Here is a 22,562-nt window from a genome sequence, read left to right as displayed (position 1 = left end):
CAGAAGGTTGTTACAGTTGACAAGTTCCAAAGAAAATGACTCTTCACGTGTCTCCAAAGGTAACGTCTCCGTTTGCGTCACAAGTTACGTTTCCTGGAAGTGTCCGGAGCTAAATTTCCTAAGTGTTTCCAATCTGCGTTTTCAAAATACATTCTTTTCGAGTACTTTCCTCCTCACGTTCATTAGAAAGATACTAGATGACACAAGAAAACAATTTTCCGTTCATTCAAATATGTTTTCGTTGCAAAAATCAAAATCTCAACTTAAATCTCTCCGGAATATATCAGTACATTAGAGGGAGAGAATTGTAGCCACGAGTACCCATTCGCCACCTTGTTTATTTTGTTTGTTTTGTTTGTTTGTTTGTTTTTTTTCTTTGTTTTTTTTTTTCACTTTCTACAACCTTTGTTTTGCAGGGAGACAAAGATGGGGCAGTGGGGGTGGGGGGGGGGGGGCAAACCGAGAAACTTAAAAATGCAAACATAAGAGAAGAAGGGTAAACTAGTTAGAAAGAGGTGGGATCCCTTGGGTATGCTATACCAGGACCTGGAAATTAAAAGGTCCCTCTGCTACCCCCCTGCTCTACTTTCTACCGGAAATTTCCTTGTACTCAAGATTAGAAAGGCACTCCCCCTTAAGCAACCCGACATTGCGCTACTTAAAAATACCAAGAATGAAAAAAACTTCACAGCTCTAAATCTTCTAGCAGACAAAAGAATCCAATTCCACTTGCATTTCTATGAGGTAAACATTTATTAGGTAAAAAAAAGCTTTATTGATAACCTCATTAACAAAAAATATGTCTATATAGTAGGTTGATATTATAAACATCCAGCATCATCTGGGAGAAAAAAAGACGGGAGGATCTACGGTACAGAAAAAATTAAACCTCTCCTTTTAGCAATTAAGAGCCCTTCTCTTCCCCCGATGTACATTAATCCATTTATATTCTCTGATTTCATGATAACAATCCTCAAATCAATATCTAAAAACATAATACACTTTTTGCAGGTGATAGAATATTCACATAAATCAACGAAGGACAATATTGATTTCTCAGCATAATCAGAATTCCACATATTGAAGATTATTTATCGACATAATACTAATTGAATATTTAATCGGTAATTCTTGCCGTGGTTTGATTGTCGAGGGCTTCGAGTTTATGGTCGAAAGGCGATGAACACGAACTCGTAAAACTTTGCACGAATTGGTAAAATCTTCGCGAAAAATTCGTCAAAATCTGGTAATCGTGAATGAACAGGAAAGCTCTTAAAGAACTGATAAAGAGTTCGTAAAGTTTCGTGAATCGAAGGCGAAGACGATCAAACGAGAAATTAATGAGCAAAGCTTGAGAAACATTTCCACCTCTCCAACTTTAGACCATTTTCAACTTTCATAGGCTGGAAGCTTTTGACTTTTTATCCAACATTTTTCAGGTAGCCCAACAAGATATTCTAGCCAATAGTCTCGTCGACGATCGACGGAGTGCATCCACACTCATTTAGCGCAAGAGTTGTTATGCTCACTGTGCTCTTACTGCGCATGACGTAAATGTTGAATCGAGTTTAATTAATTCCACAGCGACTGACTTGCTCTACTACGACTATACTTTTTCAAGTCTTTCTCAATACAGTGGAATCCCGATTTCTCGAACCCTCGGTTTCTCAACCTCCCGATATCTCGAACCAAACCTTGTTTCCCTTGGATTTGCTTCACTTGTAATTTCACCCCCGATTTCTCGAACCAATTTGCGTTTCCCCTGGAGGTTCGAGAAATCGGGATTCCACTGTATATAATACTAAAAATTATATTAAATATACAATGGTAAAATATCTTTTTTCTTAGTTGCAAAATAATTCTAGAGCATTTGACATTTTCAAATTTCCTTGGCATAACGTATTTCCATTGAATAAAATGTTCTAAACATATCTCCACATTTCGTATAAGGACGTTGACATTACGCCCAACATCATTGCGCGACTTGCGAGCGTGACTTGGAGCTACCGATCTAGACGGCGTTACCTCGGTGCTTGACAACAATTATTTCATGATTGCATCGTGGTCGCTTTCTCTAGTTCTCGTATCCACCTATAATATCAAACAAAACAGGAATTATTGCAAAATAGCACAAAAACATAGAAATAACTTTTGTGTCGCAAAAGTTTTGGAGTGATGAAAGAAACTGAGCAATGAATTATTTCGATTCCAAAATAGTAGGCTCTTCATTTACCTTGTCCCAGATGTTTCGTTGTCTGCCTTGAAAACCAACGGTGAAATACCATGGTGCTTAAGTTGAAATACAAAATCATTTCCTTCCTGAAAACCAAAGAAAATGAAAAAAATATGAAAAAATGGATAGTTACATCGAAATTGATTCACAGAAGCTCGTCCACTAGAGGCCAGGTAAAGTTAGAGCGCTTTTCCAATGAGTGTCCTAAAACCAAAAACAACGGTCTTGCAGAGGAAAGGAAAATACCCTGAAGAGCCAATGAGAACTCAACGAAAGGCGACCCAACCGCCCAAAGCGCGGCAAAACGCGGGCAAACAAGTCGTCGGTCGTGATTGATGTTTCGCATCTGATTGGTTGAGAGTGTGGCGCTGGTTATTTGGTCCAATCATGGGACAAAGCTAAGCAAAATCAATGGATCCCGGATAACGTCGATACTCGAGGCTATTGAAAATTGCTATAAAGGCGTATCTCTTTAAACCCTGCGTTGAATTTTCCCTCGATTGGCTTGACTGAGGGTCAATCGCAGCTTTGGTATACTACTTCACTCACTCGAGTTGACCATTCATCTTCTCTTTGAAATTCATTTTACTTTCCGTTTGTTTAAACTCTATCCAATGTTAATATCTTTATTATTCAAAATTATCTTATAACCTTCAAATACAATATCTGGCTCAGTCAGATTTTTATAAAGACGCGAAAACACTTAATACAAATGAGTAAACGCACCTTGCCAAGATCCTCAATTTTATAACTCAAGACTGGTAAAGTTTCCAGCGCCACAACATCCTACAATCACAAGTTAATCAGAAAAACTAAATTCAGTAGTTATACAATGTAAACATACAAACAAGTTTATCAAGAGCCTTATACGAACCAAACGATTTGTTTTTTCCACTCTTTATCCTATCTGTGTTTTAGTTTTGAGTTTTTTCTCACGTTTCCTCAATCTCCTGTTTCCCGCCAAAATGTCCCCGAGTTTGACGCGGGCTACCGATTTCCCGCGCTACCAATCAGCTTCTTGTTTCCCGCCTTTTTTCCACTTTGGAGGTGAACACTTTTTTTCTTTAACTTTTTTTCCTTTGCTTACTTGTTTTTCATTTGCTCGTTTTCGCTCATGATTCAAACAGAAAATGATATTTCATTGTTTTATTGATGCAAAAGAACGGTAACTTTCTGCGGTTTTGAAACAGAATAACCATCATCAACTTACTGAGCTGGCTTTGTACGAATACAAAACGTTGTCCTTCAACACAAACCACGACTTCTTCCATCCATATCTTCCCTTCTTATACTTTAAATAACCACTCATCTGACTTCCTTCCTGATTAGCGACGACCTGTTAAGGGAAAAATTATTTCAACTAACCAATTAACATTCACTCGATCTCAATGCCTTTTCGAATGAAGTCGCTCAACACGGGCTGGCATGTTACCAAGATCTTGCAACAAGCGCGGGAAAACGAGAGTGATCGAGTCGCGCGCGATTCTGGTATTACATCTGATTGGATTAGAAAACGATTAGAGAACGACGTATAAACAGCACCAATACTGTCCTAGAGTACTTCAGACAATCACCAACCTCTGTTAAGTGCGACGGATGCATTATTGTTGATTTTCTCTTCGTTTTTCTACTCTTAAATCGTCGCATCATTTCAAACTTGGTCGGTTTTCGTAGCAGCTTCTCTGCGTTCTCTGCCTCTTGAAGTAACGGAGGAAGCGTAGCAGTTTCCTCCTCTTCTGATTTCATTTCAACAGTGTGGAAATCTGCAATGGAAAATTGGCATCGTACGCTGTCCTGAACTGAGAAAACGTTATGGCGTGTTTTTTGCCCTGGATTTCACTACAACGCGTGTTATTTAACAATTATTCCACGAGCGCGCGTTGGATATGAGATGATAGATAGCCAACGAGGCGCGTAGCGCCGAGTTGGCTATAATCATCTCATATCCAACAAGCGCGAGTGGAATAATTGTTTTATTAAAAACGTTAAATTAAATTAAATTTTATTCAATTTTTAGCTCCCTTTTAATTTTAATCTGACACATTCGCTTGCCATATTTGTACATTATGGTATATTGGCTGATATACCATAATGGCTAAGCCAATAAAAAGTCTTGAATTGCATTATCCAATGATCTAGTTTTTAATAAAAGCAATTAGAGCACTTTTTGATTGATTATCTTAAAACCAAAACCAAAATGATTACAACATCCAACCAGAAGAGAGGAAAATACCCTGAAAAGCCAATGAGAGCTCAAAGTAAAAACAACCAAAGGCGCGAGAAAACGCAGGCAAACAAACAGCGATTGGTTTTAGTTTTGCTTTTGATTGGTTCAGAGGATAGCGCCACATTTTTTGGACGAATCACAGAGCGAAGTAAAGCAAAAGCAGTGCAATCTCGGACTACTTTCTACACTCAAATGAAAATTGCTCAATACTGAAACCCTCGCGAGCTCTCAATTTTTCCTCGTCATTACATCGTAAAAGTTTACGGATCTCTACATCAGTATCGCAGCCATTTTGAAAACATTAGCTTTTAAGAAGGGGTGTTCAGTACGGGAAATAAAATGGCTTCTGTCTCGGTGAAGAATTCTACTTCAAAAAATTCCATGTGTCTACCTTTTAAAAGCAAGTCATAGCACTTGTCGCAAACTCTAGCCTGGTTGTACTCCAAGTAGGCCAGCGGAGCGGTGCTTTCAGAGCATGCCCCACAAATGACCTGAAACAATTAACAGACGAACTCTCCTCAGTCCTAAATTTCATCGCGACGTCAAAAACCCGAGTTAATCTTCCCCATCTTCGACTAGTTTTTCCTCCTTTTCGGTTTTCTCTTTACTGCTCATGTGTATTTCTAACTCGGCAAAAAAAAAACATTTTCACCCTTAGATCCCTCAAGGTGACTAGTATCTAATTTCTCGTAACAATATCACCACTGAATTGTACATCAAGGTCAAGAGAGAGGAAATGTCGCCAACGAAAAAGCTCTTAGTAAATTCACTTCGTCAGCACCTCAGGACAGTATGGAGAAAATGCATACTGATGTTGGTGTGTAAAGGGATACAGAATTAAATCTAAAAACAAACTCAACATGCACAAAACATGAGGTGCCGTCTTAGAGCCTAACCTGCTCTTTACAACCCAACTAACTGCGACGTTACCGCGCAAGTTCTTACGTGTAGGGATGAGGGTACGGAAGACATTGACAAAATGAATCCCATGGAATTACGTGGTCAAGATTGAATGATCTAAAAGTGAACTTTCAGCATGCTGTACTTACGTTTCCACAAGCTCTGCAGTGATGCCTCCTGTTTGTGAGGGTAAACGGAGACGTACAGCTCATGCACATTGTGACACGATGATCCGGAATCCACACAGGAGCTTTCTCGCCAAGTTTCATAATTTCTTCGTCTCTCTCCTGCGCTCCCTTCACAAGAACGAGGAAATTAAACAAGGTCAGATTATATAAATTGCTAGGAGGAGATTAAAAGGCCTCGCAAATGTAAGTGGAAAGTGCGAAAAAAGATCCCTCGTCAAGAAAATCTGAGACCAAAGAAAACGGCTGAGATACTGAGGGGTTTGACAGACGCAAGCCCAAATTTGGACTATTCAAGGTAAAATAAAGCGCGGGGAGGGATGGGACAGCCTCAACTAGGAGACATTCGAAAGTCGCGAAATTCAATCAAGGGATGGACACGCAAATTAGAGTTTTACCCTGACAAAAACAAAGGAGTCACAAAATCTTACGAAATCATTTAGAGCAACTTCTTTTCTTGTTACCTTTGACAACTTCAGTCCAGAAAACAGAAGATATGAATATATGGACTAAAAGGAGGGGGGAGGTGTGAATAGACGGAGTAAAAGCAGGGGGGTAGGGTGGGGACATTTCTTCATTTAATAACAAATTCTCTTTGCCAATTTATAACGACACAAAGTGCAGAATTCCGAATAAATTTTTAATAAAGCAACGGTAAAGGAACAATTTCTTTTTACCAGTCCTGCTGCATCTCTTGTTTTGTTAAAAAATGTGATTTTCCTTTTGGTGACGACGTCTATGGCGTTATTCAAAGTCTGAAAATGAAGTAACAAAGTTGATTAATGATTAACTCAAATATATTTTAACTTGTTGATGTGTATATTATGTACGTATGATGCACGATCCTCGCAGTAGATAGCGCTATTTAAGCAATAGCGAAAATCAGACCTGAAAAAAATCAGGCCTGTACGGGACTCGAACCACTGACCGCTGCGATACTAGTGCAGCGCTCTACCAATTGAGCTAACAAGCCAACTGGGAGCAGGCCGTTAAGTTGATTCGTAATAAACCCGTGAAAGTGATAAATCAGATACAATGAAATATATGAAGTTCATATATTGAACTGCGGTATTAGATACGCATGATGCACGATCCTCGCAGTAGATAGCGCTATTTAAGCAATAGCGAAAATCAGACCTGAAAAAAATCAGGCCTGTACGGGACTCGAACCACTGACCTCTGCGATACTGATTTTCGCTATTGCTTAAATAGCGCTATCTACTGCGAGGATCGTGCATCATACGTATCTAATACCGCAGTTCAATATATGAACTTCATATATTTCATTGTATCTGTATATTATGTATTGCTAAGAAGAGCTCCGAGGAACAAAGTGGAGATATTTTTTATTCATAATTTGTAATTTGTGATTTGTGACTTGTGACAATAGCATTTACCTCGACCCATTGATCTCTTTCTTCTGGAGTGCTGTTACAAGAAAAAGTATAATGTATTAATCATGCAGTTCTGCACTTGTGAGTTCGAACTCGTTTACACCAACTAGAGAAGCTCTTGATTGATGAACAAATTCTCCTTGTCAGCGCCTTAGGAAATGTGTAAAGAACAGTCTGGAGAATATGCAAACTGATATTGGGGTGTAAATGGTTAACAAAGTGCAGAACTGACCTTGCCGTGAGGGTAAATGACCTTGTCGTGCTAATGATACTAAATTCATTAACAAAATCTGGAGAATCTGGAACAGTCACCTAAAAAATGAAACAATGAACATTTTTCTGTAAGATAGCACTACTCTTATTCTAAATCAAGTTCAAACATGACCGGCCGGATAAAAGATCACAAGCTTGTAACACTTTTACTCGCCCTCAAAAGACAAAAATCTGCACTGCAGGCAACAAGACGCCATTGGAAAGCATGCTCCTATTGGATAATCATGGCTACACCCTGTGCAGTCGGTACCAGTCCCACACTCACCTGCATTCCCAAGAGTGGGAGCGTTTTATTGAGCTTGTACTGATTGCCACCCACAGGGGTAGTGTACAACAACACATCTGTCAGCTGAAAAAATAAATAATATAAATATTATGTTTAATTACCACCTCTACTGAGAAACACGATTCAGTCCAAGATTATACTCCAATAACGCACCAAGGTTAAAACTTGAATCACTGATTCATCTTATAAATCCAAAAATGGAAAAAAAAAACCGTTATTTTTCAAAAATTAATCTTTAATCTGCCAAAAGTGATTAATATGTAACTATTCCCTTATCCAGCAAACAGTTAGTGAGAACACTCAAATTTATCTGGTAAAAGATGTTATCTTGATCTAACACCAAATTCTCGTAACTCAATGATAAGGAAATGTGTAGCAGCTAGAGGGGAGAATTTATCAATCAGATCTCGGGAGTTAAAGGTTCACAACAGTTATTTACGAACCAGGAAAAACATTCTCTCTTGCATGTCTTTGCGACACAACTTCATCAGAGTTCCTTCTTTGATAAAGTCCTGTAAAAAATAAGCATAAAATAAAAAAGTGTGTTAAGAATATTCAAAACGACGAGCCATGGTCTTAGATAACATCTGCAACAGATTCAGGGGAGGGGAGGGGGAACAGACCCCCCCCCTTCACATTTCCACATCAAACCTGCACATCTTTCAAAAAAAGATGATCTGTGACTTCTTAACTGACTGATTTTTTCGGATAATCACAAGACGTTCAACCACAAATGAAGGGGGGGGGGGGGAAGGGACGAGGGGATGTGACGAGAGCATGGGTTGGTTGAGAAGCAATTAGCAGCACAATAAAATTCTGTGTTTTCTGAATCAAAGTTTGGACCCTCCGATGAAAAATTCCTTGCTCAGCCTTCTGACATGATTAAGCTCGCATTGAAAGTACCTAAGCAAATAACAAATTTGGTACATACCCGTCCAGCTTTGACAATCTCTGGATGTCCCACAAGACTCCTTTGAACCTTAAGCATCTGCTCAAAGCTCTCCTGTTGGACAATAACAACAACAGTCTTTATTTTGTACTCTAAATTGCATCTTTTACAAATAAAAAATAAATATTAATGTGAGAAGCTAAATTACGTACGCATTTTGAATGGTTCTTACATATAATCTTATGGAAGAAAGGTGCATGGACGACCTCACCACTATAAGTACTTTGATCTTTTTTTATCATGCAAGACAAATAGATTCCATGTTGTTGTGGGTCTCTTCAGCAAAAAGTCACAAAGACGTCGATATGTGGTGAAAAAAATCAGTGACACACTCAGCGCTTTTTTTGTGGCAGACGAAAGAAGTCCAGGTATCTCTAATGCAATTTATATGTGGGGAAAGGGGAAGTTTTTAATATTGATGATTGTAAAATTTTCCCAGCGCACCATTTTCTTCATTGACTCGTTGATGTGCATCGCAACCTCTGACACAATCTTCAGGGCAGCTAATAAGAAGAAAAGAGCCAAAAAATTATTATCAAATACTATCGAACAGTGCTTATCATAAGAGATTTTGTTTTGTGTATCGATACACGATCAAGGAGTTCATAGTAAAATGCTTTCAGTGACTTCTGACAGACTGAAAAATTCTCCTTCCAAATTGTCTTGTGTTCCTTTGTAAAAACAGAGGGAGAAGTAGATTTTCCATCAAAAGTTATCTGCGTGTCTCTTTTCCACCCAACTTTTAAACTATTAAATGTGCCGCTGACCACAGTGATTTTACAAGACTCAACCCTTCCACTCGCATAAGAGACCAAGACACAATTTCTCGAATACATGTCGAGAAGAAAAGAGATAAGAATTAAGAAAAATATCTATTAGGGGATTATTAGATGACTCAATAAAACATTTTCCAAACAAATATCATAAGAATTTACTGAATACGTATGAATAAAGAGGGTAAGTTTGTAAAGAAACTGTGGTGCTGCATTAGCGAGGAAGTATAACAAAGTAATTTTGGTTTTATCAACTGAGTTTACAATGTAAATTGGCCAACGTAAAGAGTTTCAAAGCAGTGACGTTTCGAGCGTTAGCGCTTCGTCAGAGCGAATGACGAAGGGCTAACGCTCGTAACGTCAGCTTTGAAACTCATTACGGTGGGCAATTATCATAATCAATCCAGGTAATAAAGCCAAAATTACAGTACAGTTGTGTATGATTGAGAAAAATCTACATAATTACAGTATGCATCATTTACCTTCTGTGTCCTTTGATTCATCGGAATCCTTTGGTAAGTGCTTGAGATAGTCTAGGAAAAAACCATCGCAAAAAAAATCACTCCAAAACAAAAAAAGAAAGACTTGATCACCACTCTTGCCAACAGAAGACTTAACTCACCAATTAGAAGAAGTCTGTAGCTAGGTATGCGCTGTACAGGTTTCAGCATGTAAGATGACAAAGCCATTCCATGACAGCGTTCACTTGCCTGTAGACAACAAAATTACAATAAAAAATAACTCTTAAAATCTATGTGTTATGTTAACACCTCTGATACTTTGTTGCTCTACAGTACATACATGTATGTATAAAAGTCAGTACTAAGCACTAGCCAACCTTCGGCTGTTTCACTCACCGCTGCTGTTAAGTGAACTTGTTATAAAACTTTCACTAGAAATATACGGGTTACGTTTCTAGAGAAACTGCAGTGCTACATCAGCGGGGGTATTACAAAACAGTTTGGTTTTATCAACTGGGTTGATAAATAAAAAGTGGCCATCGTAAGGAATTTCTAAAGCTGACGTTTCAAGCCTTTGTTACATCCATTTTGAAATCACTGGTGGTCCCCGTAATCTGATTGGCTCTAATTGGTGCGATTTATTCACAAATCGCACCATTTTTTGCTCTAAATCGCATCATTTAATGCTTGACTGGGTTTTTGACACATGACGTCAAAGTCTTTCTGTTTTGCATACAAAATAAGATGTAAAAGCATTTCCGGTTCCGCTTTTTATTTAAAAAACCGGCTCAGTACAGCAGCAGTAAAATATTCGAATTGAACAAGTCCTGTATCAGGGCGATTTCAAAATGGATGTAATAAAGTGGTAATTGAAGCTCGTGTCGTCCAATTTTGGTCTGAAATCATACTTGTGATTTCAGCACTCCGCTCAGTTCAATTACCATTATTTATCCCTTGGTCAGATTTACTTTTTATTCCACCCTACAAAAAACTGGTTGTTCCATTAAACATTTAAGGTGGCCAACCGACACCTGCTAAAACACAATGCAACCACTTCAAAGTGAATAGTAGAGGTACACTGTACCAACAACAAAAGTCAGTCACCCTTAAAATAGTACACCAAAAAGGTTTCAACCTTTCACATTTTTGACAGGTATTCTTCAACAGTGGGTGAATTACACTGTGCATTTTTAATAATAACTTTTTCTGTCCATCACCAGATTAAATTTTCTGTGCATTGTGCTGCACTGTTTGTAATCTTGGATTGCTGTCAGCATCCTAGCAACTGTGCACCCACCCTCCCCTCCCCTCCCCTAACTAAAAAACAGTCAACTGATAACAACTCAGGGTGAATGCTGGGTTAGGGGAGGGGAGGGTAGGGGTGGTTGTACAGCTGCTTAGATACTAATATTGATTGGTAAACTCTTATTACTATTTCCTGGTAACAAATAATCACTCAAAGTTTTGTTTGGTGATGTTGCTTAAACATTTATTTGGGTTATAAAAGCAGCATTTATCCAGCAGAGAGACAATGGTTGTCAGTCTGTACATAGGTGCACAAAATTCTGGTAACAATGCTGGCAGAGTTTTAATTTTAAAAAATATTCTACATATTCTCCAGATCATATCCTACCTGGAATTGGGAAACTAAGTTTGCAAACTCTAAATTTTCTTTCATCGTGTCTTGAAACACACCAATAGCTTTGTCATAACCATTCACAAATTGAGTATACATCTGTAAATTAAGATATATCAGCTCATCAGACTTTTTATCAAAATTTTGAAAAGTTTATTGCTTAAAGAAAATGGAACAGAAACCAAAATGAACTGACATCCAATAATTAGCAGGTATTAGGATTTCAGTGTTAAGCAATGAAGTTAAATGAAAGGTTTACTCCAAAAGTGACATGCATTCTTCAGCCATTCTTGACATTCTAAGATTCACCATAATGAATGTTGCATTTATAACTATTGATAATAATATTAACATCAATAATCATTATGTTACCTTTAAGAAGTGGCTGTATTTCTTGACAATGTCACCAATTCTCTCATGTTCATCCCTGAAGGAAACAAGATGCAAAATCAATTTTTTGGTGAGAGACTACAGGGAGGAATTCCACCTTTAAAATCCATTGTTGGAGATAATGTGGACATTATCCATGCAAATTGTGTGGAGGCGCGGTGGCCTCATGGTTGGTGCGCTCGACTCCGGATCGAGTGGTCTGGGTCCGAGCCCCGGCTGGGACATTGTGTTGTGTTCTTAGGCAAGACACTTTACTCTCACAGTGCCTCTCTTCACCCAGGTGTATAAATGGGTAACGGCAATTTAATGCTGGGGGGGTAACCCTGTGATGGACTGGCATCCCATCCAGGGGGGAGTAGAAATACTCCTAGTCACTTCATGCTACAGAAACCGGAGTTAAGCACCGGCCTAATGGGCCACTAGGGTCTTAAACAGACTTTACCTATCCATGCAAATAACAATGACCTCTCCCTGTTAAAAATGAGCTAGATGGGGAGAGTAGGTGTAGTTAAAGTAGCAATCAGGGAAGAGAAGGTTGCGAGGGATATGGGAAAGAGGTTTACTAGAACTGGGATTTCAAGGTTGATGAGAGTTGGGCAGGAAAAATTATAACAAGTGGAACATGATTTTTGTACAACATAGAAAAATTAACTTCAAGGGGAGACCAGAAAGTTGAAAAGAAACAGCCCACCCTCTCCAACCCCCCTCTCATCTCTCCCTTCCCACCTCCCCCCTTTCCATCTCCCCTCATTCACATCTCCCCCTTGCCATCTCCCCCCTTCCCATCTCCCCCATTCCCATTTACCCCCTCCCATCTCCCCCTTCCCATCTTCCCCTCCCATCTCCCCCTTCCCATCTCCCCCTTCCCATCTCCCCCCATTCCCATCTCCCCCCTTCCCATCTCCCCCCCTTCCCCCAAAATGATGCCAGCTTAGTTATTGAAAGAGGAATAATATTAATTGCACTTCCAAGCGATAGAAAAACTTGAGTTTCTGATGCCAGGAATCAAAACTGTGGGAGAAAAAAAAAGTGCAAAGGGTCTGAGGTTTCTGAGGTTCAGTTCCTCATGTGCAATTGCTCTTTTTTCTTCTCCCATGCTTGTAACTGAATGAAAAACAATTATTTCTTTAACATTAGGTACATCTGTGTCTTTTGAAATTCATATTTACCATGTTATCATCCGTTCCTCCAGTTCTTGAAGGAATCTAGAATCCAGCAAATAAATATTTTCTAAGTCAGAAAAGATGTCACCCAAAGTGCTTTCAGCTACAACGTTGGCTTGCTTAATTGTTCCATAGCATTCCTAGAGGAAGATGGAAAAAAAAAATTAAGTTTCCAATAATTCAACAAATGCACTAATCAAAATTGCATTTTTATATAAAGTACACAGGACAAGTAACCATTTCACTCCCAAGATCTCAATAGAAATTCTCCTTACTGTCTGCCATTCAATTTTCATGAAGTTAATTTGGAGAATTCGGTATTGGATCAACTAATCATCCTCTTACTGATGCTTTTCTATGTTCTCGACACTTGTCTGCTTGATATCATATTGATATTGTAAGGAGAGATTCTGTCTTGGTCACTCATAGGATTTAACAGAATTGGTGAAATGGTGCTATAGAGATGTATATTTAAAAAAATGACAAATGAATAAAGGGGGTAAGTTTCTAAAGAAACTGTGGTGCTGCGTCAATGGGGGTAACAAGGTAATTTGGTAATATCAACTAAGTTGAAATTGTAAATTGGCCACCGTAAAGAGTTAAAAAGCTGACATTTCGAGCATTTGCCCTTCATCATTCGTTCTGACGAAGGGCTAACACTCGAAACATCAGCTTTTTTAACTCTTTGCGCTGGCCAATTTACAATTTCAACTTACTTGATATTATCAAATTACTATAATGTATAGATTTAGCCAAGCCTAAAAGCGGAGCTCCCAAGTTCATAATATTAATGATAACAGAAAAGATGTGCATTTGCCAAGACTTGCCTGAGACACCCCTCCCTTCATTTTGATAGTCTCCCCTACCCTACCCGTGCAGTCTGAAGGCACGTACGTACGTACGTGCATATGCTCAGTCAGTCAAGCGACAACCAAGCGAAAAGAGGTTGACCATATTCCATGGGTATGGGGCTCTGCCGCGCACACGTGGGAGCCCCGCAATTAAATGACAGTTTGACACTTAAACTCTCTGAAGTGATTAACATGTAACTTCTCCCTACAATATCCATACATTATCCAGCAAACAGGTAATGAGAATACTCTGGCCAGCATGGTCTACATTTCACCTTGTTTACATCACATACAGCCCCAAAAAATCTTGTACCAGCTTTTCTGCAACAAAATTATGTTACCATACTTAAATTAAATTGATCAATATCAGTATCTGAGCAACTGCACATATGCCCCTCCCCTAACACATTAACAATCTACTAGCAACAAGTGAGGGTAAATCTTGGGTTAAGGGGAGGGGGGGTAGGTATGCAGTTGCTCAGATTCTGAAATTAATCCAAACTATTTCCCTTTTCTTTTTTTTCATATACCTCAAAGACAAGTTTCAAAGCATCCACAAATGTCTGCTCAGTCGAGAGAATTTCGTGTGCAATGTGATATGTCTTTGGCTTTCGTGGACCCTGCAGAGGTAACCATATTGACAATCAGTATTAAAAAACTGTATCATTGGATAATGTAATTACAAGAGTTTTCATTGGCTTAGCCATTATGGTCTATGAGCCATTATTCTATAAGTGTGCATGAAGACAAGTCAAACCAGAAGCGTTTTTGTACATTGTCAGGGGTTTCATTAAGGGCCAGGCACCGGGCAAATTTACTGGTTGTGAGGACAGTTTTGCCCACCTGAATTGACAGTCTGGAAAGTTTATTTTATAAAGAAGTTCAGTTCAAAGAGTTTTGCCTGCCTGTGAAAACCTGAGTTGCCCTCCTGCAGAAAACATTAATGAAGCCCCTGCATTGTAATATTCCATTTCTTCTTACAAAAGAAAGTCGATATAGATATTTTGGGGCATTCCTAAAAAAACAATTATTCAACTTGTGCCTGTTGGATATAAGATGATTATGGCCAACTTGGTCCTAGGGGCCTTGTTGGCTGTCTATCATCTTACATCCAACACCCATTCATGGAAAGATTGTTTATACAATAGATGAGATAGTTATGATGCTTTGAATTTTAGACAGGGCGGTGGTCTAACAGTACCCAGTGGCCCCTGGCACCTTACTTTTGCTCTTGGGTGACTCAAGAATCATATTTCTCACACACCACTGGTAGCTATGTCAAGCTAACTGTCGGCAATGGTGGACGCAACAAAAACAGCTGCCTGCCCCTTAGGTCACATGACCTATACCCAGGCCCCAGTGGTGTGTGAGAAAAACATTTTTCACTTACTTCGTTCCACTCAGCCTGTGAAAAATTACTCGTTATTCATAAAAAGCATATGCTGGGCACCTTGAATTTCTCAGTTTCAGAGCACTGGGCTCCCTTCAATTTTTCTCAGTGCACAGCCTTGTTAGGGTAAATAAGCTACAGGAGAAATTAGATGCTAGTCTCTTTTGGGGTTTAAAGGTTAAAGAGAGTGACCAGCATCTAGTTTCTCCATAATACTTCATTCATAAAGATTAATTATTTATTAATAATTAATTAAATAATCATTAATAATTCATTCTTAAAGATTAAGAGAATAAAGGAGATGATCATCAACAAAGGAAGCTTGTCAGTATCTATGGAAATGTAAAGAGGGAAGTACAGAGAGTAAATATCATTTTCAGGGTGTTAGGATTAATCATTACCCTTGGTGATGCCTCTTCTCCAACATCAGAATCCGTATCTGAATCTGCCTCATTTGCAAATGGCCCCGGTGTCAGGGGTGGGGCTTCATTTCCTTCATCATTTATGACGCTCATCCAGCCACTTGGAGGGGGTGGGCGTGGTGGAGGTTTGCGTTTCAAGGTTTGTTCCTCCTCTGTGGTCTCCACTGTGGAAATGTCAGAAGAAGACAATGTAGATAGCTCTGATGAAGATTCAGTTGAGACAGAAGCTTCAGGCTGAAGAGCATTTAGGCGAGTGCGGGGAACAGGAACTGGAAACTCACTACTTTTAGTTGAGGTAGACTCTGTTGATGAAGCAGTTTTCATGCTTTTTCTTGGCACAGGAGTTGGTGAGTTATCAGCACTGTTGGTTGAAGATGAGTCTGTTGACATGGCAATCTTTGTGCTCTTCCTTGGTACAGGGCTTGGAGAGTTTTCACCACTGTGGGTTGTCGATGAATCTGATGATGCACCAGTTTTTGAGTTCTTCCTTGGTACAGGACTTGGTGAATTCTTTAGTTCTCGTGTCCTAGGGACTGGTTTTGGTGACTGTCTTGTTTCTGTTTTTGTGCTTACAGATTTGGATGTCTCCTCCAAACTTGCAAAGACATTAAAATCTTCTTTTAACAAGCTTGTTCTAGGTGGTTTTGGGGGTGGAATGGCTGACACGGGAACTGGTTTTGGCTTTACTTGAACAGGCACGGCATATTCCCTATCATTCTCCTGCGGAACTACCTGGACCAGCTGTCTACTTGAAGAATCTTGAACAGGCATTGCATATTCCCCATCATTCTCCTGCGGAACTGCCTGGACCAGCTGTCGTCTTGAAGAATCTTGAACAGGCACAGCATACTCCCCATCATTCTCCTGCGGAACTGCCTGGACCAGCTGTCTACTTGAAGAATCTGAGAATTTTTCAACGACAGGTACAGGTGTGACTTGACCAGGAACAGAATATATTTCTCTGTCATCAGCACCATGACTATCTGTTACTGCACATGCCTTTACTATGATTGACTTGGGTACAGCATACTCATCTCCCTCTGTGACACTACGTGCACGAGATGAAATGGGTAGGGGAACGCTATACTCAGCTTCATCAGTTAAAAAACTGTCCACTGGAATGACTTTACCAGGAACTCTGTAAATAACCTCATCATCAGACACACGCTGAACAGGACGTGGCATTGAGAGAACAACTGTTTCATATTTACTGAAAGACTGAGTTTTTCTCAAGGAGTCCCCCTTACTTTTAATCTTCTCAAGTTGTTTTGAAGTTAAATCAATATTTTCATATACATGTTTTTGTTTCTTAGCCTTGCGACTTGGCCTCTCTGGTGGAACTGGCTGAGGAGATTCAAGATGTGAATCATCATCATCTTCATTTTCCTGTGAAGGTAGTTGCTCCACATCTGCAAATTTGCATGAAGCAGTGTCAAGATCTTCCTCTGTAGAAATAGAGATGGCATTCACAATACACTCATTCTTGGCCTCCTGCATCTCACCTAGCACAACTTCCTTGTTGGCGAGTGAAGGTGGTGACTCCTCATCAACAAATTCGGATGAAGCAGTATTTAGATCTTCTTCTGTAGAAGTAGAGAGAGCGGTCGCAAAACACTCACTCTCAACTTTCTCCATCTCAACAAGCACAACTTCTTCATTGACATGTGAAGTTGGTTGCTCGTCATAAACGAATCCAGACAAAGCAGTATCTGGATCTTCTTTAGAATTAGAGACCACATTGACAATGCTCTCACTCGGATCTTCCTTCGACTCAAATACCACAGCCTCAACATTTTCTTGTGAGGGTGTTTGCTCCACATGAACAAGTTCAGATGAAACAGTGTCAAGATCTTCTTCTTTAGAATCAGGAATGGCAGTGATAGCGCTTTCATCCTGATCATTATTCACCTCATATAGCAAACCCTCTGTGTTTTCCAAACTTGACACCTCTTCCTCTACTTTTGGTTGCTCTCCGTTGCCACTAACACACACAAATTCCATCTGGCCATCTTTCCTCTCTTCTTGACAAAAATGTTCAGAAACTGAATTCTCAAGCAATTGTTCCCCAGATTGTACAGTTTTCTCCAATTCTTCTGCCATGTCTTGGCAGGATTCTTTTTCTCCAGATCTAGTAGAAACAAACTCAAGTTCATTTTTCTCCATGAATTCTTCATTTTGATGTTGATGTTCAAGAACTGGGTGATCTTCATTCCCATCATCTTCTAATTTTTCTGCAGTAGGATCTTTAGATTGATTTTTATCTTCATCTGTGTCTGAAATTTCCTTGGAAATGACACGATCAGTAACTGATAATAAAGTTCCTTCCCTTATTGGTTCCGCCATGATAACTTCACTATTTTTGCAAGATTCATTTTGTTGTCCCTCTGTAACACCTTCCATAACAGCTTCACAGCTCTCATCAGTTACATTTTCAAGTCTGTTAAGTTCTGTTGAATCTCTACAAGTTTGTAAAGTGTCTAACTCAGTTTCACATTGTACTTCATCAAATGGAGAATCTTCCGTAAGTATAATTTCTTCTGCTTCTTCACTTAGATTTTCCAAAACACTGTCCACTTGCTCTTCAGCCTCAAAATTAGACTCCATTTCCTCTTGATCATTTAAAAATTTAATAACACTTAACTCTTCTTCCATTTTGTCTTTTTTTACCTCATTAGTGGTCTGTGAAGAATTCTGTCCCACTATGTTTTCTGAAAGAAGGTTGCCAGCAACTGATTCATCTTTACTAACTTCTACAACTTCATTGCTTTCTGCACTGATCCCTCCTTGTATTTCTAAGGTTTCTGTTCCATATACATTGCCCTTTGTATCATTTTCTATCCTAGTGACAGAACATTCTTCCTCAAGCTCAACACTGTACAATACACGAACTGTTTCTTCCGTTTCTTTCACACCATCAGCTGGTTGAAATTCATCGCAAACACTGTCATTAACAGCATCACCCACACAAACCTCCACATTGACATCCATTGGCTCAGAAAATTCTCCATCTACATTCTTGCCCTCTGGTGGTATTGAAAGAATGTCATAATCCTCACCACCATCATCAACTGGTATTTCAAGACCATCCAGAGGATCTGCCATGTTCTTTTCAAAATTGACTTTTTCAGGTTCAATAACAAGAGGCTCAGTAGCTACTCCATTTTTATGAACCCCACTACTATCCACAAATCCATTTTCAACATAACTGAATTTGCCAGGGGTTTTTTCTTCCAAAGAGACAAAAAACTGGGAAGATCTATTTTTCTTGTGATTTTCAGTTGATACCACCTTAGAAGTGTCTTTCTCTAGTGGAGCAAAATACTGTGTTTCACAAACACTGTTTGTTGAAGACGGTAACGCCAAACCAGATCCATCCTTGATAGGCTGACTAACAATTTTCTTCTCACTTTTGACAGTAATGTCCCTCCTCAGAGAAGCCTTCCTAGAAACATAATTCTTGGGTTTTGGAGGAACAGGAGGTTTTTTCTTTTTCTCAACTGACAACTTTGATTGCAAATTTGACAACAATTCACTCTTCCGGCCAAGAGAACTTCCCCGTGGGGGTGGAGGAGGTCTTGGGGGTTTTTGATGCCCCTGGGAATCTTTGCCACTAACTGGAATATTTTCTTTTCTCTCTACTCTTGGACTGTGTTCTCCAGATGATTTTATTTTTCCATTCCTTTTGTTTTTTCTTGGTGGTGGTTCAGGCGTTCCAGATGATGACAGTCTGTGTAAAAAGGAAAAGGAATCAAATCAAAAAAAAAACACCATCATAATGTGCAGATTGTAAAAAGAATAGTAATTTTCCTAAATGCCACTAACTGTTTGGTTCCAAGTAACAGAATTGAGCCCCATGCAAATGAAAAGGGATAGGACTGCCTACTAATGCTTACAACAACATAGGTGGCAGAGAAGGGGGGGAGGGTTGGGGGGGGCTGCTGCACCCCTAACAGAAGAATATCAATTGTAACAGTTTTGCATTAAGCATGGCCATGTGAAAGATAAGCCCCCATCCCCACATTTAAAAACACTCCACCACCTCCGAACAAAATAAAAAAAGGAAAGACCTTGATTTTAAGGTTAAAATTTGCTAGTTGTAATCAAGTTGAACTCACCTTTCAAAGTTATCATCACCACTACCATCTATGAGAAAATAATAAGAAACAAAAAAAAACATTAGGGCTCACACTTATTAGTGGCCATCAGAATCCATGTCAAAATCCCTCCCAGAGTATACAGATGACAAAGTCTTCAGCCAACCCCTTAATTTCCATGAGTGACCTGTACAGAATTAATTTTTTCCTTACAATATCAAAGCGAAAAGAACAAATATACAAACTACACTTGACAAAACTGCACTGGAAAAAACTGCACAAACTACAGTGAACAATATGGTTTAAATACATGCTACGCAACAATGACACAAAGAAAGCGCACGCAAAACTTTACTACGATTAGCACTACTGCACAAGAAACAATAGACAAAAAATAATGCATAGCGATCTATAGAGTGAATGAGTGAGTAAATGAGTGAGTGAATGACTAAATAACTGACTACGACTGATTGAATGTCAGAAAGACTAACTGACTGACTGTCATATAGACTGACTAACCAACTGATCAATTAATTAATAATTAATTGATAATAACTAATAATAACTTGATAATAACTCAATAACTAATTCATCAACTGACTGACTGACTGACAACACTTAACAAATGGTAAACACCACAGCGTACACTATTGGTGGGTGGGAGGAAGCAAAATAATAACTTTCTATTCCAACATATCTATTTATGGCTGATTGACTTCAGGCAATGGAAAAAAGGTGGCAATGGATGTGGACAGTAAAACTGGACCCGAGATTTTAGAGATGTTTGGTAAAGTGGCTGGAGCCACAGAAATGTGAGTAATGATACAAATGGACAGGTAATGAGAATAATTAACAACTATTCACCTCAGAGTCAGTGGTTAGTGGTGGATATTTACCAAGCTGCAAAGCGGCGAGGTAAATATCCACCGCTAACCACCAACACTGAGGTGAATTGTTTTAGTATATACTAAAACAGTGAGATAAAATACACCACCATCGTTAATTTGAGTGATTTCTTCGCTTGTCACAGATGCAAACCAGGACGCCCTTTTTTTCCCAAGTTGCTCAGAGGTAACTAGCAAAGGATATTCGGAGTTTGACAAGCCAATCAGAGCATGCCTTCAATGCTGTCCACTGTTTTAGTATACACTAACAAGAAATACCAACTAAGGGATTATTAGTTGATCCAATACAAAATTCTCCAAACTAACAACATAAGAATTATATAGCAGATTGTAAGAAGAATTAATAAGGAATGAAAAGTTTCAAGTATCCTTGTTCCTTTTCATGAAATGAGCAACTATGGAAAGGTTGTATTGCATTGGGTAATTGTGTACATCTATTCCGAAAAAAAGTTCTGTAATAACAGTCTTCATTTTTGTTTTTGTCATTTTATTTTTATGATTTAAAACCATTGGAATAAAAACCAGCCAGTAAACCGTTGATCTGAGGCTTCTTAAATGAAAATTATGCACAAGTACAACATACCATAGTGATGTGTTTTTTTTTTTTAATCAATATTTTCAACTGATTTGAGACAAATAGACTCTTTTCCTGTAAAGCTTCAGAATACCACAACAACGAGAAGATAACATTGCACCTGCTAGTACAGCAGATGCTTTATACAGAAAACTTCTGTAGATATATCTAAATAACCCTTGTTGGGATTCAGTCATAATTTATTGAGTACATAAACATGACCTTTACGATGAAAATAAACAAAATTTCGTAAGAGAGTTAAGCTGTCAAAGTGCATTATGTTAATTTTGTGAACAGGGTCAATGAAACTGTCGTGAAGCATTTCGAATACTCGATCGATCTGCGATCGCGGGCTTGAAATTAATCTGTGTTGCTTCAATCAGATTATCCCTCGAGACCGCTTATCCCTTTCCTTTAAAGGAAGACGTAACCGAATTGTGCGGAGATCAAACCGATTCAGGAAATGGGCGAGAAATCGTGGCTGAAATAAGACCAAAGAGCCTAAAATGGATAAGATCAGGAACCAATTCAGTGATCTTATTATCAATGGACACTTGTAAACGTGTACGTTAACAGTGTGTACATCATTAATTTATAGTTCATGCCTTACCGATTAGTTCTTCGCGGCTTTTCTTTATCGGTGGCGGGCTTTCTCCTATCACAGATGAGCGACCTTATGCAAAACAGAGCAACATGTGGCATAAATAAGAATTCACATCCTTCCAAAGAAAAGATTTATTGCAACGAAACTCGATCTCTATCTGACTTCACGACGACATGTTGATTTCACAGGCGGAAATGCTCAAAACAATGTACTATCGCACGTTTAAACATGTCTTCGAAAAACATATTTGTGCCATAGTGTACTCTGATCTTGAATAAACTTAAACATTTTCAAATAAACTCTAAGGGTTATGAGAGACTAGAAAAGTAAACCCATCAAGGAACACCCCCAAATATTCAAGCTATTTTTGTACCCAGATTTGGAGCCGATCGAAGAAAATATTGCGCCGAAAAAATTGACACAATGTACCTTCGAACGCCTTAGCTTTCTCCTTGACGCTCATTCTAGCAGTATCGCCAGACAATCAAGTGTATAGCTGTCATTCGTGGCGATTTCATCAGCGCTTTCCCGCGTAGTATTGCTCATCTATTGTGCTAAAAACATTTCTATCGACTGCAGACTTCACTTCCTCTGAATTTGACATGATCACATGATTTGCATATAGTAAGCCGCTGACCGGCATATCTTGTAACTCATGGGAACCTTCAGGAAACTATATCATCGACTTGCTAATTTCCTTCTCTTTTTTTTTTTTTTTTTAAATTTTTTTTAATATTCTACCTTTCCCTCCATCTTTTCCTTACATTGCTGACCAAATGTATAATCTCTTTTCTTTTCCTTTTTATACTAGCCATTAAATCACCCAGTCTAATATTTCTATTTTCACGAATA

At 38.8% G+C, this 22,562-nt stretch overlaps 1 protein-coding gene across 2 annotated transcripts; it reads right to left on the bottom strand.

Annotated features, from left to right (window-relative positions):
- Positions 1-734: 734 nt before the first annotated feature.
- LOC111342867 (uncharacterized) lies at positions 735-22,446 on the bottom strand. Of its 2 annotated transcripts, XM_022949998.2 has the most exons (24): positions 22,140-22,345; positions 21,717-21,779; positions 19,649-19,676; positions 15,513-19,260; positions 14,252-14,341; positions 12,877-13,010; positions 11,690-11,744; positions 11,315-11,416; positions 9,843-9,930; positions 9,703-9,753; positions 8,892-8,950; positions 8,430-8,501; positions 7,942-8,010; positions 7,478-7,561; positions 7,172-7,251; positions 6,943-6,973; positions 6,223-6,300; positions 5,510-5,656; positions 4,852-4,951; positions 3,812-3,996; positions 3,444-3,569; positions 2,960-3,019; positions 2,234-2,319; positions 735-2,091 (listed from the first exon to the last, which is right to left on the bottom strand). In XM_022949998.2, the coding sequence occupies exons 1-24, from the start codon at positions 22,171-22,173 to the stop codon at positions 2,049-2,051; spliced, it is 5,613 nt and encodes a 1,870-aa protein (XP_022805733.2). In that variant the 5' UTR covers positions 22,174-22,345; the 3' UTR covers positions 735-2,048. The 2 variants fall into 2 exon arrangements, with proteins under 2 accessions (XP_022805733.2, XP_088618129.1); XM_088762003.1 differs by lacking the exons at positions 735-2,091; positions 2,234-2,319; positions 2,960-3,019; ... (2 more) ...; positions 4,852-4,951; positions 5,510-5,656 and having other exon boundaries at positions 6,233-6,374; positions 6,852-6,973; positions 22,140-22,446.
- Between the last annotated feature and the right edge of the window lie 116 nt (positions 22,447-22,562).

This window comes from Stylophora pistillata, chromosome 5, assembly GCF_964205215.1.
Source record: "Stylophora pistillata chromosome 5, jaStyPist1.2, whole genome shotgun sequence".
NCBI classification, from domain to species: domain Eukaryota; kingdom Metazoa; phylum Cnidaria; class Anthozoa; order Scleractinia; family Pocilloporidae; genus Stylophora; species Stylophora pistillata.
The sequence above is the reverse complement of the archived record's forward strand: the minus strand, read 5'-3'. Positions and strand labels throughout refer to the sequence as shown.